The sequence below is a fragment of the Miniopterus schreibersii genome (genome assembly GCF_964146895.1).
Source record: "Miniopterus schreibersii genome assembly, chromosome: 2".
Lineage (NCBI taxonomy): Eukaryota > Metazoa > Chordata > Mammalia > Chiroptera > Miniopteridae > Miniopterus > Miniopterus schreibersii.
The window spans coordinates 166,834,794-166,850,397 of NC_138102.1; the positions used below are offsets into that span (position 1 = coordinate 166,834,794).

Sequence of the window (15,604 nt, forward strand, 5' to 3'; positions counted from 1 at the left end):
GTTTTATATTTCTCTAAACTAAGGCAATATAAATATTATAATCCTATTAAATCAACCTCTATGAAAGACATGCTTTCTTCAAACTCAGAAATATAATTTAGCATGTTTGTATTGGTGCCCACCATGTGCATAACACACTGCTGGGAGCCACAACTATTAGAAAAAGAATATCAGCAGGTTCCTACTTTCATGTAGCTTAGAATCTTGAAAATAAAGCATCTACAGATAAACCAATGAAAAAAGTACGAAAAAGACAGATTGACATAAACTATAAGTATCACAGAAGGTCAGACAAAATGAGATTGCTATAAGTTAGAGCAAGCAAGCAAAAGAAGAAAAAAGAAAAAAAAAAACACCTCCTCTGTTAAGGAATAGAGTGTGAATTAAACCTTGAAATATGGGCAATTCCCATGTTTAGAATATTTAGTTCCCTTTTCTTCAGATAAACCAACTTTATACACAGGCCATGTGTCATACTAATATGAAACCTTATGTCCCAATTATCTTTTATTTTTAATTTTACCACAGTATTGTCTTTACTTCCAAAAAATATTGGAAGACATGTTACCCTTGGGCTTAATTTGGTAGTAAAAGTTTTTTTTCTCTGGGTTTCCCAAGGGCTCTCTTCTATTTATTAACATGTGTAACGTCTTCATTTTCTTCAGCTTGAACAATCTGATAACGTGAGCAGAACAGAAGTCAGCAACAACCATGTTTTGATTTACCTGAATGAGGTAAGAGTCCTGCCACTCTAGTTTCAAAAAATATAGATAATAATCCTTCTAAAGGGGGTTTATGGGAAGTGAATGAAGGCATTTTGGAGACATCACCTCCATGCTAAATATTTGAGAATTCTAACATCAATTCCAGTAAATGTTCTCCTTTCCTCCTTTATTTATACTTTACCTGGGACTATAGAAAGAAGTGGCTTATTATAGTATTGGGATGTGAATACTTCTAGGACTCCATAAGCAAGAAATTCTCCACAGAATGTGCTTATTATGTCCTCAAGTTATTTTTGAAGATATTGAGTAATATAAGGAAGTAACCATTGGGATTAGTCAATTATTATATCAACAACACATCAACAATATAAAAGAGGAAAATACTGTCAATCTCAGCAAGGACTTGAGCCATAAAATAATAAGATCAATCCACCAATAAACCACTCTAATTTTATAGTTATGCGTTGTAGCATAGATAATTTAGATATAGATTGATGAATATTATAATTTACAAATTTATGAAACTTAAACAAGGTTACAGTGATTGACCTTTTATATTCCTTTTTCAGTCAACACAAGTATTTTTACAAGATAGAGAAATGAAATGGTGCCAAATCTCTGGATATTCAAAAATAAATATAGCTATGCAACCAATAAAAATCATATATCATTCACCTCCTATGAACAAAGCCATGTACTAGCATTGATGGGAATATACAAATTATTTTATTTATTTAAGAAACAATTTGGGGAGGTTTTCTTCTAGTCTGGGACTTTCTGCACAATTTAAGGACCCTGTTAGTTGATTTTTTTTAAGGTTTTTTTTTCCCCTCAAAAACAAATGAATACTTAAATTCATTCAAAGAAGAAAGAAGCAGCTCATTTAATTCTCCTTTGCTTTTTAGGTGACAAATCAGACACTGAGCTTGTCCTTCACTGTTCTACAAGATATCCCAGTAAGAGATCTGAAACCAGCCGTAGTGAAAGTCTACGATTACTATGAGACGGGTGAGTGTGAACAGCTTTCACACAGAAATTAAATTCCCGGTCACAGAAAATTAGATTTCAGAAATGTGTAAGGGCAATTCATTACATTAACAGCTCTTATCACTTTGTTTTGTCTCTACCAAGTCTGATTCTCCTCTCTTTATCTTCTATATATACATTATAGTGTAAACATACCACCTAATACAAAACACCTGTAGGATATTTAGTTCCCTTTTCTTCAGCTAAATCAACTGTAAAACAATATTAGATTTAAATAACTACAACACTGAACTGTCCTTCGGGAGTACAGAGTAAAGGGAAATATACTGTATTTGAAAAGTTAACAATATAAGGCAGCCAGCAATGCATGAAGTGAGTGAAGCTGATGTTTCTGACACAATACAACTCTTCCCGCAATATCCCATAAGCGTTTGGTATCCCTCTCACTTCACCTAATGATTTTGTTTTTATTCAGATGAGTTTGCAATTGCTGAGTACAATGCTCCTTGCAGCAAAGGTGAGTAATTTACACGTCTTCCAAGTGCAGTGTGAACCCCTTTGTCTTGTCCCTCAAATCTCCTCCATAAACTTCTGGCTGTTCTCTTCATAGACACCATATTGCTCATAGTGTAACTTCTTATAGAAAACTGCACTTATTTGGAGAGGGCCACTGATGTCAAACCTCAGATAGTTCCTAGGATTGCTGATTCGATAATGGATGATGGATCATCATAAGTAATGGATCTTGTTTCCCACTAATTGGTTTCCTTGAGCACTATACTACCCAGATCTAAGAGAAGGAATTGTCAGCGCTTAGAAAGCCAAGTTCATCTTAATTTTCTATTCTTTCCACTATCATAGATCAAGGAAATACTTGAAGACTGCATCAATGAAAATGGCTTTGCTGGAGTCCCTGTTCCACAAACTCTGGTGTCCATGGAAGAAAACAGTTTTTGTATCTCCAAAGCCTTAATGAATAAACCTTTTGTCCTAGTCAATCTCTATCGTGGTATCTGCAGTCATTCAATAAATATTTATTACATTTCCCTATGAAATAAAATTCATGTAATTAAATCCTGAAAAAACAATTCATAGTAATCAAGGCCTGAGAGACTTCAGAAAATGAAAAATGGTAGTGATGTTGGTTTGAGTAGGTTTCATGTAGGTGCTGCAGGGAAAAGAAGAAAATATTAAATGATGTACTAACAGAATGTAAAATGTGTTTGGCTATGGAAATAGCCTAGGGAAAAGTCAGAGTGGATTTTATAAGAAAATGCTGATTTAACTAGAAAAGGCTTTCCACATTAAAGGGAAGTAATGAAATACAAAGCTGGATAGGTTGCATCAGGAGACAGCATAATTTACTAGGGCGTCACCTGAATTGGGAGTTACGTGTTCTCAGTTAGAACCACAGTTATCATTGACTAATATAAATAATCAGCCAGTTAACCTTGGGTTTCAGATTCAATAAAGGATGATGGGTTGAAATGTTGAAGGGGTGATATATGTAGAAGAGAGTTTTCTTAGAAGAAGGAATGTAAAGCACTCAAAGCCCAAACAGAAGTATGACGCTGGAGCATCTTTTTTCTGGAACTTTGAGCCAGGATCAAAGACTAGATGTAAACTCGAGGAGGTATTTAGATACAGTAAGTATTGAAGCCATCTATTATAGGGATAGAGGGGCAGAATCTCCAGGAGTTTATAGAAGGAAGATCTCTGAGGAAGTCCTAGGGGTCCTTGTCTCCATTTGATTTAGTTTCACAGGATCCTCGATGGTATAAGCTAAGAATTCTAAGGGACTTTGAAGTTCCAGCATCCTTAGCTCTTTCTCCAGGCTAAGAAAAAATAAAAGATAAAAGGTGTCACTTTTGTAACAGATTGTACTCTAAAAACCTCATAGGTATTAATATGTCAACCCTATGAATCAAGTTCTATTATAACAAGTGAGGAAACTGAGGCACAGAGTGATGTAACTTGCACAAAGTTACTCAGCCAGTGGATGGCAAAACCAGAATTCAATACCAAGAAGATCTGGCTTCCAAGTCCACACTCATAACCTCAAACCATGCTGCCTCTCCAACCCACTTCTGACAAGAAGGCCAGGAAAAAACATGTTTCAGAGCCAAATAAACATTGTAATTAGTGTCAACTAAGCACCAGTCCAGAGCACGGAACAGAAATTAGGAGTATGGCTAAAGGAAACGGGCTAAAGGGATTACAATAAATTCTGTCACTTAGTTCTAGCCCCCTTTTCCTTTGTTCATAAGGAAATCATGACTGCAAATGTACTTAAAAGGCATATTTGTTGCAAAACATTAGTTGTATCTCCTGGGCCAAGAATATATATTGCCAAGACACTTATATTCCATGCAATGATACAAAATTGAATAAAACGAGATTCCCCTCCTAGACAAACTCACTGCAGAGTTAAAAAAAAAAAAGCAGAGAGGAAACAAGATGGCACGTAGGTCACAGCTGCACCCGCCGCCTCCCGCAACACATCAAAATCACAACTAAAATACAGAACCACCATCACTCAGAGCCTCCTGAAATCCGGCTGCACAGAAGCCCCACAACCAGGGAGCTGAAGAAGCACCGAGACCGGGAGGAGGGGCGGAGACTGCGGGGGGGGGGGGGGGGGGGGGGGGCCTGAATCGCAGACCTGGCCACAGGCCCACACCCGGTGCCGCGGGGTAAACCTGGGAGGGAATCTCGGCAGTGGAGGTTTCCCAGAGGAGGGAAGGGGCCCAGCCCCACAGCAGGCCCCCAGCCCAGGGCTCCAGGCCGGGAAGAGATGTCCCCACAACTCCGGGCTGTGAAACCAGCGGGGACTGTCCCTGAGGGTCGCGGAGGCTGCGGGAGCCCCAGCAGCTCCTCTTAAAGGGCCCGGCACGGACTCACTCGGACGCTCCCTCTGAGCCCAGCGCCGGGCAGCAGCCTGAAAGGACCTGGGACACTCGGGGAGGAACTAACCTGCCTGAGATCCACGCGAGAGGTGGAGGGCAGCTTCCTCCCAGGCAGAAGGGCTGGCGGAGGCCATTGCTCCCTTGGCGAGTCCTCCCCACACATAGCCCGCAGGCAGGCGCCATATTTGAATCGCCAGCACCTGACTCCCACCTTTGGCCCCGCCCCATGATTCCTGGAGGCCCCGCCCCTCCCCATCTGCAGCTCATCCAGGCCATTTCCAGGGGCTTTTCTGTGCAAGTGGCCTCTCGAGCCTCATGCTTAGGACTTTCCTAAAATCTCCCAAACAAGCAGCAGCGGGCCCCAGGCCAGGCCCTAGCGGCAGCCTGCATTGGCTCATAGCTTGGCCTCTCCTGGGCACCTCCAAGCCCAGCACAAGTAGCAGCCAACTAGTTTGCTGTGTAGCTCATGCTGGGTGGCCCTGCGCAAGGCACTGGCAGAGGCTGACTTTGCACCTCCCCAGAAGCCCCAGAGACAATGCACCTGGTGGTCAGACTCGACCACACTGGATTACAACCCTACCACCTCCATGAGTGACACACTCAAGGGGCACACTTGGTGAACACCAAAGCTCCACTGAAGTAAATCCTGTTCCACAGGGGTGTCTCCAGCACAGCAGCTCTCTGACTGTAGTTGCAACTGGTCCTCACAGCTGATTGGCCTGGGGGTCAATTCCTCCCAGTGACGCCAACAGCAACCAAAGCCCAACTACAACAGGACAGTGGGCACAGCCCACACAGGGGAGCACCTAGAAGGCCCAGCTCAGGTGACTGGGAGGCCGAGCCACTGGACCCTACAGGACATCTACTACACAAAGCCACTCTACCAATTCCAGGAGACATAGCAGCTCTACCTAATACATAGAAACAAACACCTGGAAGCAGCCAAAATGTGGAGGCAAAGAAACATGTCACAAAGGAAAGAACAGAAGAAATCTCTAGAAGAGGAACTAAATGAAATAGATCCAAGCAAGCTAACAGATACAGAGTTCAGAATTTTGTTCATAAGGATGCTCAAGCATGTTATTACAAAAACAACTGAGAAAAGAACAGCAAAATCAGAACAGCAAAAAGAAAAAGGAATCCAAATATGTGGAGATAGTTTAAGAAGCCTCTGGGACAACTTCAAGTATACCAACATTTGCATCATGGAGGTGCTGGAAGGAGAAGAGGGAGGAAGAAATTGAAAACCTATTTGAAAAGATAATGACAGAAAACTTCCCCTACCTGGGGAAAGAAATAGACTTACAAGTCCAGGAAGCACAGAGAGTCCCAAACAAGAGGAACCCAAAGAGGCCCACAGCGGGACACATCATAATGAAAATGCCAAAGGTTAAAGACAAAGAGAGAATCTTAAAAGCAGCAAGAGAAAAGCTATTAGTTACCTACAAGGGAGCCCCCATATGACTGTCAGCTGATTTCTCAACAGAAAGCTGTGGGACATTTACACCATGGAATACTACGCAGCTGTAAAGAAGAAAAATCTCGTACCCTTTGGGACAGTATGGATGGACCTGGAGAAAATTATGCTAAGTGAAATAAGCCAGGCAGAGAAAAACATCACATGATCTCGCTTATATGTAGAATCTAAAGAACTTAATAAACAGATGAACAGAATAGATTCAATGATATGGAGCCCAATATATTCTTGATGCCTTTGTCAGAAATTAGTTAACTGTATATACGTGGAGAATGGGATGATGCTGGCAAAATGAAAATATTCTTCCTACTCCTTTTATGGAGTTATTCTCAAGTTTTTTGTGCCAACTGCATTGCTGATGCTTCTTAAGTGGACTCCTCAGATCTCCCAGAACTATTTTCATTAGTGGACAGCAGTCTAATCATTGTTCTCTGTGGAGAGACAGAGGCTTGGGATTCCTACTCTGCCATCATGTTGATATCACTCCTCTGAATCCATGCTGATTTAAATAAATGATTGAATAAGTAAGTGGGGAAGAAGTTATAAATCTTCCTTATGGAGATTCCAAATAATATATGCAGGTACTCGCTCCACATGATGTGCAACTTCTCCTCCCCTTGAGTGCTGGCAAGCCTTAGCAATTCACTTTCAAAGAATAATGTATGGGTAGGAGAAAACAGTAACTTTACAGCAGAGATACCTGGCAAACACAACCTCAACCATGTAAACAGGATTAACCATGTGAACCATCAGTGATAAGTCTAGTTGATATCATGCACCTCCAATATCATGGCATGCAAAAGGCACCTAACCACTACAGTGTATTTTGCCAAGCCCCATAACCTCAGTCTAAACATTTTTTTAAAATTATATAACTTCAAATTGAGAGATATTCTACTAATATCTGGCTCTTCATATATATCAGAGTCATGAAAAATAAGGAAATATTGAGAAACTATTACAGATCAGAGAACAACAAAAAATAGAACTTTAAACAAATACTGAACTCTAGTTAGTAGGCTTGCTTTACACAATGGTATGATTTATCAGTTATAAACCTACTTCCTATGTTTTCTTATATGTGAACAAATGTATAAATATATTGAGCATAATGGAAGCCTGATTTCTCATTCTTAGAAAGATATATAGATTTCCTAACTCTGCTGATAGGAACTAAAGCAATGACACACAAGCAGCAATAAGCACACCTGGTAATCAGATCTTGGTTTCTCGATACCATTCTCTACTAAAAGGAACCAGTTCCCCTTGGAGAAATACTGATTCTAGGGTAAGAAAAGTACAAGATAAATATGGAACACCTATGTGCCTAAAAGTAAAGAATTGCTCAAAAAATAAGAGAAATATCCAAAGGACAAAAGAGCCACCATAAACAGACTCCCCACTGGTAGTTCAATCCACACCCTCCAGCAATTTTTTTGTTACCTCATCAGTGGGCTGCATGTTTCTGTGGCAGAACCACACCCTCTTTTCAGAGGTTTGAATCTACCCTGTGGCTGGGAAAGTACGTTTTAGGCAGCAGGAATGGCACCAGGTATTAGTCTATGGGGTCAGATCAGACCTGGGTTCAGCAATCTCAGTATTTAAGTTCTGGCTAGGAAAGAATTCAGAGCCAAGACTCCAAGTATAAGAGAACATTTCTTTACAAAATCACAGAGGTAGAAGACATAATTCATAGAAGAAATGGGTTTAGGAAACAAGTTATAGAGGTAAAGGAAGGGCCCTTGGAGCTCGGGAGTGAGGAAGGTAATGGTAACGCACCTGGGGGAAGGGGAAAGGATAGGGAGAGGGCACACTGGATCCTGCATCCTAAGAGTTTTAAGGGTGGAAATTTTAGGGAAGGTCCCAGGGAAAGATCTCAATAATACTCAACAGTTTTCCAGGTGTGTCCTTTCAGGGCCAGGGTCTCCACTGATTAATTGGTTGGCGTCAGGTCTGGGGGTCATTATTCAGTGCAGCTGGTCCTGAGGTCACTTGTCTGGTTTTGCTGCTTTTCTGGGCCTGGAGTTGAAATACAGCTGAGGCCTAGATGTTACCTCTAGGGAGGAAATGTCAGGAGTCCAAACAACGTGACTGGTGACATGCTAGGGGAGGAAATGTCACCCTGGGGATGAAGTCCCACCCTACAATTGACCTTTCCACCCTGGTGACCTTTACCTGGCCCATCATCCTTGCTCTGCTCCTGTCTGTCCAACTGCCTACCACAGAGACAATAGCTGCATTTTGTAGTTGCTACTCCTGTATAACTTCCATATAACTTTGAGTTCTCTTTTACTCCTTTTAGTAACTGATTTTTTTTTTCTTTCTCAAATGGTCTTCCGGAATGGATTACATTCGAAAACCGAGGTACCACTGTACTAACTAATATTTCATTTTATGGATATATCACATTTTGTTAATCTATTTGTCAATTAATAAACATTTTGATTGTTTCCACTTTTTGGCTATTATGAATAATACTGGGATAAATATTTGTGTACAGGTTTTTATGTGGAAATGTTTCAATTCCTTTGGGTATATGAGTAAATTTGCTGGGTTATGACAACTCTTTAACATTTTGAGGAACTGCCAAATTGTTTCCCAAATTGCCTGCACCATTTTACATCCATCCCTACCAGTAATATATGAAGATTCTAATTTCTCCACATTCTTTTTGACACTTGTCATTGTCTGTTATTTTTTTAATTATAATCATTATAGTGAATGCAAAGTGGTATCTCACTGTGGTTTTGATTTTCATTTCTCTGAAGTCTAATTATGTTCATGGGTTTATTGGCCATTTGTATATCTTCTTTGGACAAATGTCTATTCAAAATTATTTGCCTATTTTAAAGTTGAGTTATTTGTCTTTTTATTGTTGAGTTGTAAGAGTTCTTCATAATACAAATTAGACCATTTATTTTTAATGTAATTACTGATGGGGTTTGGTTTAAATCCACCATTTTGCTATTTGTTTCTTATTCTCATTTTTTCTATGCTCTTTTTTCTTTTTTGAATTTTGGATTGAGTTTTTAAAAATATTTTATTTTATCTCTACTATTACCTTATTAGCTATACTACTTAATTTTAGCTGTTTCTCTAGCATTTAGAATATGTATCTTTAGTGTAGTGTACCACCAAATAATATTATACCACTGCCTGTATAAGAATCTTTCAAACTACTATTTTCCTTTCCCCAGCCTTTAGTTATTATTTGCACATATTTTACTTTTGCATGTTGTAAATTCCACAATGTATTATTATTATTATTTTGCTTTGGTCAAAATTCTTTTAAGGAGATCTAAAAACTGACTGGTTCCAAATCTCTATTTTTGCCTTATTATTGAAAAAGGTTACCAGCCTTGCTGATTAAGACAGACCAATTCGATTACCACAGAGATAATAGCTGCATTTTGTAGTTGCTACCGCTGTATAACTTCCATATAACTTTGAGTTCTCTTTTACCTCTTTTAGTAACTGATTATTTTTTATTAGAACACATTTCTTTATATTAAATTTTTCCTTAAAATCGCTAATGTGGCATCTGTTTTCTGATTGAATTCTGACTGATACAAAGCACATCGCTTATCTCTTAGTCCTATCAAAAAATGCATACCGGTTAGTCAACGGGTAGGAGGCTGAGCTAGACGCTTGTGCAGCCAGGGTGGCAATGGCCGCAGAGGTTGAGGACATTGGGGAAAGGTGTCCCCTGCATATATAGAAAAGCAGCTGTTCCTATATCTAATGGAAATAAAATATGGACACTGAAGTTCTCTCACAATGTTTCAAATAAGACTCCACTTGTCCTCCATGGTTTTGGAGGAGGTCTTGGACTCTGGGCACTGAATTTTGGAGATCTTTGCACCAATAAACCATCTATGTTTTTAACCTGTTGGGCTTTGGATAAAGTAGTAGACCCATGTTTGACAATGATGCAGAAGAAGCAGAAAATCAGTTTGTGGAATCCATTGAAGAGTGGAGATGTGCCCTAGGACTGGAGAAAGTGATCTTGCTTGGACACAACTTGGGTGGGTTCTTAGCTGCTGCTTACTCACTGAAGTACCCATCAAGGGTTAGTCATCTCATTTTAGTGGAGTCTTGGGGTTGGTTTCCCTGAGCCACCAACCTTACTGATTAAGACAAACCAATTCCAGTTTGGATCAGAGCCTTGGGAGTGATATGGACTCCCTTTAACTCTTTAGCTGGCCTCAGGATCGCAGGACCCTTTGGTTTAAGTCTAGCACAGCATTTAAGGCTTGATTTCAAAGAGAAGTATTCTTCAAAGTTTGAAGATGATACTGTGACAGAATATATATATACCACTATAATATACAGACTCTGGTGAGACAGCTTCAAAAAACATGTCTATTCCTTATGGGTGGACAAAAAGGCCAATTCTCAAGCAAATCGGCAAAATGGACACTGATATGCCAGTCTCAGTGATCTACAGTGCCCAGTCCTGCATAGATAGCAATTCTGGCACCCAGTCATTCCGACCACATTCGTACATGAAGACAATAGCCATCCTTGGGGCCGGGCATCATGTGTGTGCGGATCAACCCGAAGACTTCAACCACCAGGTAAAAATCTGTGACACTGTGGTCTGAGAGCCCTGAAGATGATGGAGGAAAGCCTGCTGAGTGGTGCAGTTCCTCAACAATAATTCGTCCATGGTGAAGAATAAGGACAATGGAAGAACCAGGCAGTCTTGTTGACCGTACTTTGCACATGTTTTCTCTAGGAAGCTGCTTGCACACTTAAACCAGTTAGTGCCTCCTAGAAAAATGCCTTTCCTTTCTCCCACACAAAGTCAAAATATACAAGAGTCTCCGAATCTAATAGCTTTAATAAAAGGTTTGTTTCTCTGCTGTACTGAAAAACTGTAATTTTTTCAACTGAAATTTTTTTCATTTCTATCTAACTTTGCTATGTCGGATACTTTTATGTTTCAGTCTATATTGCCTATTTTAAAAAGTGATTTCTGAATTTATATTTTATATACTGTAAAGGTGCACTTTATTTTGTCTACTTGTATTTACCATGTCTAATAACTGACATATAGTGCATCAAAATTCAATGTGCCTTTATGTAAAGATATGTCATATTTTCAGAATACTTCACTTTTTTAAAAAAAATATCTTTATTGATTTCAGAGAGAGGAAAGGGGAGGGAGAGAGAGAGAGAGAAACATCAATGATGAGAGAGTCGTTGACCGAGCCCACAACCTGGGCATGTGCCCTGACCGGGAATCGAACCCCAATCGCCTGGATCCCAGGTCGACGCTCAACCGCTGAGCCACACCCGGCCGGGCAGAATACTTCACTTTTGAAACGGAGTGATGAGACAGCAGTTTGGTTAGAAAGATAGGAATTGATCACTAGCATTAATTTTTCTGATTTTCCTCTGTTTTCTGTTTAAGGCTGCAAAGTCATGGTCAACATCTTAAATGTGATCCATCCTGACATATCTACAACAATATAACTCCTGGGGACCCTCTATACGTGCTGCAATTCTGCACTTCCAGCAAAATACAACATCAATCCTTAAGTGATCCAAGTAATGGAAAGCCTTGACGAAAGTCTGTCCTCTTTCCTCATATTAATTAATACTAGTCATTTCTGTGAGCCAGGATGCAGCAAAAGGAGATTTCCTCCCTGAGGGGATAGTAAGACTGTTACCTTCCAGTAAGCCAAATCATATGTTTTCATTGACATCTAACGCTTGTAGACTGGTGCTAAAACTAGATTATATTTTTACCACTAAATACAAAAATAGGTGGTGCTGTTACATCTCATGGCACCAGAGATGAACTAGCACTTGGGTTTGTTTGAGGGGTTTTAAGAGTTTTGTATTGATTAAATAATTTACATGCTTCAGGTCATATTAAAATTCTATAAGTTTGGTTGAACTATTTAACAATAACTACCATCAAATGTATTACTTTTTTGCTGTTTTAAAATGAGGAAAACCTTTTTGAAACTGTGAAAAAGCTCCATGTGGTAAGTGGCTGCTGAGAAGGCCCTTCGAAGAATAAAACTGAACAGGATTGTAACCAACAAGGTATTTTTGACTTACATTTTGCTAATGTTCTTGTCTAGCAGAAAGGTGTTTATGTAAATAAAAACAGTAAACTAGAGGAGAAAAAAAATGCATACCTAAATATAATTATGAAGAAACATCAGACAAACCCCAAATAAGATACTTTCTACAAAATAAGTGACTTGTACTTTTCAAAATTTCAAGGTCAAATAAGATTTTTTAAAATTACAACTAATTGCAAAGTGTGACTCTAGGTTGGCTTCTGTGGTTGGGGAATGAGAAGTAATTGTGAAGAATATTTATTGGAACAATTGAGAAAATTTTAAATATAGACTGGATAATAATATTGTATCAATATTATAGTTTCTAATTTTCATAATTATACTGTGGTAATGTAAGAGAACGTCCTTATTCTTAGGAAATACACACTGATGTACTTAATGGTAACACAGAACTTACTCTCAAATTGTTCAAAATAATCGTGTGTGTGTGTGTGTGTAGGGAGGGGAGAAAGAGAGGTTAATAAAGCAAATGGGCAACATGTAAACAAAGTATATGAAAGTTTTTTGTACTATTCGTGCATCTTTTCTAAAAGTGTTAAATTACATTAAAATTTAAAATTACCAAACAAAAAATATATTTATTACTTCTAATATGTTAAATGTGATTTTCTTTTAATGGTGATTGCTTTAAAAGGAAAGCACCAAAGTTCAAAATTGAAATCCAGTTCAAGATGTCAAATTAAATATATGAACAAGAGGACTGAGAAACTACTGCAGGTGAGGACCAAATTTTCTTTCTACTGTTCTAGGTTTTTGACTGGTCTAATAATTAAGTTAGCCTAAGACAGATTAACAGAAGCAAGATGTATAACACAAAACTCATATAGAATAAAGCTGTTGGGATGTTAAAAAAAAAAATGCCTAACAAAGCTCCCAGCTCAAAGTCAACAAAAAAGCAAGTCTGGGTGAATTATCAAAGAAATTAATTGAAGGAAGAATTCAGAATACCTAGATCATTCAAGCACCTTCCACTCTTCTGCTTACACTAAACAGGAGGTATCCTCAGTATTTGATTTTAGGACAAAACTCCTAGCATTGAACAATTTATCTTGTGTGTGGAAGGAGGGTGTGGGCGTGGGTACAGTGTGTGGGCGTCCTTATTAATGATGAGGCTACATTGCCCGGCCGGTGTGGCTCAGCGGTTGAGCATCAACCTATGATCCAGGAGATCTCTGATTCCCAGTCAGGGCACATGCCGGGTGGTGGGCTCGATCCCCAGGAGGAGGCACGCAGGAGGCAGCAGATCAATGACTCTCTCATCATTGATGTTTCTATTTCTCCCTCTCCTTCCCTCTCTCTGAAATCAATAAAGACTTTTTTTTAAAAAAATGATGAGGCTACAGAGAGGCAGAGCAGAAAGGTAAGAAAGAACTGTTAATTTCAACGTTTGCCCTGGCAAGAACCTTGAGGTTGGTTCTGACACAAATGGCTTCCAGAATGGGCACTGAAGCCTGAAAAGCAGGGAGGTAACCCAGATTATTTGCAACTGGATGGAAAGGGAAGCTCTGCCTTGCTCCCACTCCCACAGAAGACAGGTTATTAAAATCTACTCAACTGCATTTTTGGACCTTTCCCCTCTTCCAACCTGCACACTTCCCTCCCTCCAGCCCAATGGTATTCTAAGCAATGACCAGGAGGCAAGATTTCTGAAATCAAAACTAATTCAAGTCAACAAATTAACATCAGTTCTGGAATGAAAGCTCATTGCAAAAGAGCTGTCATTTTTTCTCTGCTATATCACCAAAACTTATTTCAGTGTAACTGCACAGAAAATATTTGTTAAATGAACTGATAAAGGCAAGTCAGTAGAAATAACTTAAATGCCCAACACTAATAGAATTGCGTATGTACGAATCCACACAGCCAAATATTATGCAACCATTAAAAAGTTTATTTGTAAAATTAGTGATATGGAGAAATATTTGATTATATTAATCTTAAAAAAATAAAAGAAATAATATATTCATGAAGGAAATATACAGCCTCTTGGGGATTTCTATTTTGCTGTTCTCTGTGTTTTCTGGTTACAAATTACTGTTATTATTAGAAAGAAACTCATTTAAATTCTCTTATTTTTGACTTGAGGACACATCCAAACCCAACTCAGATACGATTATCACCTAGATGAAATAAATGTACCAGTTAATAAGCAAATGCAGGATCCTCCACAGTCAGTATAAGGTAATGCTTGGGGACTATATGTCTATATAACTAATTTATGCTTAAATTCTAGAGCCGAAATACTGACTCCAAATACTAACTTACCTGCGGGGCCCAGGGTAAGTTACTGAGCTTATCGGCATTCACTTACTCATGTGTAAAACTGGGGTAAGATCCTGCTCCATTAAGTTAGTGTGAGGCTTACGTGAATTCATACCTTTTAAAGCTCTTACGACACTGGCAGTCACCAGGTGTTAGCTTTTATTATCGGATTGAAAACACTGTACCAGCGCCGGTGAGAAGGAGAGAAAATCCCGCCCCTGTCCTGGGAGGGAGGCGCCCAGAAGCCACGGGCCGGCCGCGGCCTAAGGACGTCGGGCGAGAGCCACGCGCGGCGACGCGAGGCCTCGGGGAGCGATGACCCCTCCGAGGCTGAGCCACCAAGTCCCGGGGGCGGGAGCACTGAACGTGAGCTCTGGGAATCGGTGGGGCTTCAGCAGGCGGCAGTAACAACGAGGGGATCCGCGAAGGGTCTCAGCAAAGGCTAAACTGAGCTGCTCGTTCCCCAGGACACCGGAAATGCGCGCAGGACGGACAGAGGCGGGGAGAGGACGCGTTAGAAACCTTGCAACAGAAGTGGGTGCAGAGTGTGTGTCACGCAAAATGCCACGAGACGGGCAGGGAGTGATAAAGAGTAGCGAAGTAACAGCACACCCCAAGGTAGTCAACTGTAGAAAGGAAAAACAAAGCTGTCGTTAAGAAAGCCAGGACGACCACGATCCAGTCGCTCGCCGCTATCCTCTAGGCGCCAACATTGGTGGCCCCGAGCCTCCAGGCCCGCAGGCGGCGAAACAGCGCCTCTCGCAGGCGGCGAATCATCTGGGGAAGCACCACGAGGAGGAGACGGCCTGAGAACTACAACTCCCAGTGAGGCCTGGAGCACAGGCCCCCTTTCGTACTTCCGCTTCCGCCCCCGCCCTCGTGTGCCCCCTTCCATCAGACCCACCCGGGAGCGGGCCGGGTGTGTAACCGCGCGTGACTGCGCGTGACTGGTCCCCCGGCTCGAGCCGAGAAGCACGAAGGCGGGACTCTGGGAGCCATTGGTAGAAAGGCAACCTGAAAAGGTGGAACTAAACTTGAAAATCTCGATAGTGATTGGAGTTGAAAGGACAAGGCGGAGCCTAACGGCCACGATAGTGTCCAGTCAGCGGCCAGGATGATCGGGGGAGGGAAAGCGAGTGAGGCCGTTCT

The 15,604-nt window shown here is 40.5% G+C and overlaps 1 protein-coding gene and 1 pseudogene across 2 annotated transcripts in view; both read left to right on the plus strand.

The window, feature by feature from the left end:
- The window catches only part of LOC308552024 (alpha-2-macroglobulin-like), a 39,333-nt gene extending 36,623 nt beyond the window's left edge, over positions 1-2,710 (plus strand). The window contains exons 33-36 of the mRNA XM_081126993.1: positions 666-734; positions 1,631-1,733; positions 2,188-2,229; positions 2,574-2,710. Of these exons, the coding sequence (XP_080983119.1) occupies positions 666-734; positions 1,631-1,733; positions 2,188-2,229; positions 2,574-2,590 (231 nt within the window). The 3' untranslated portion in view covers positions 2,591-2,710. The remainder of the gene's footprint in view (positions 1-665; positions 735-1,630; positions 1,734-2,187; positions 2,230-2,573) is intronic.
- Positions 2,711-3,277: 567 nt separating this feature from the next.
- LOC308552609 (1-acylglycerol-3-phosphate O-acyltransferase ABHD5 pseudogene) lies at positions 3,278-10,699 on the plus strand (annotated as a pseudogene). The gene is made up of 2 exons: positions 3,278-3,358; positions 9,773-10,699. The product of its transcript is annotated as a 1-acylglycerol-3-phosphate O-acyltransferase ABHD5 pseudogene (transcript).
- Positions 10,700-15,604: the final 4,905 nt, after the last annotated feature.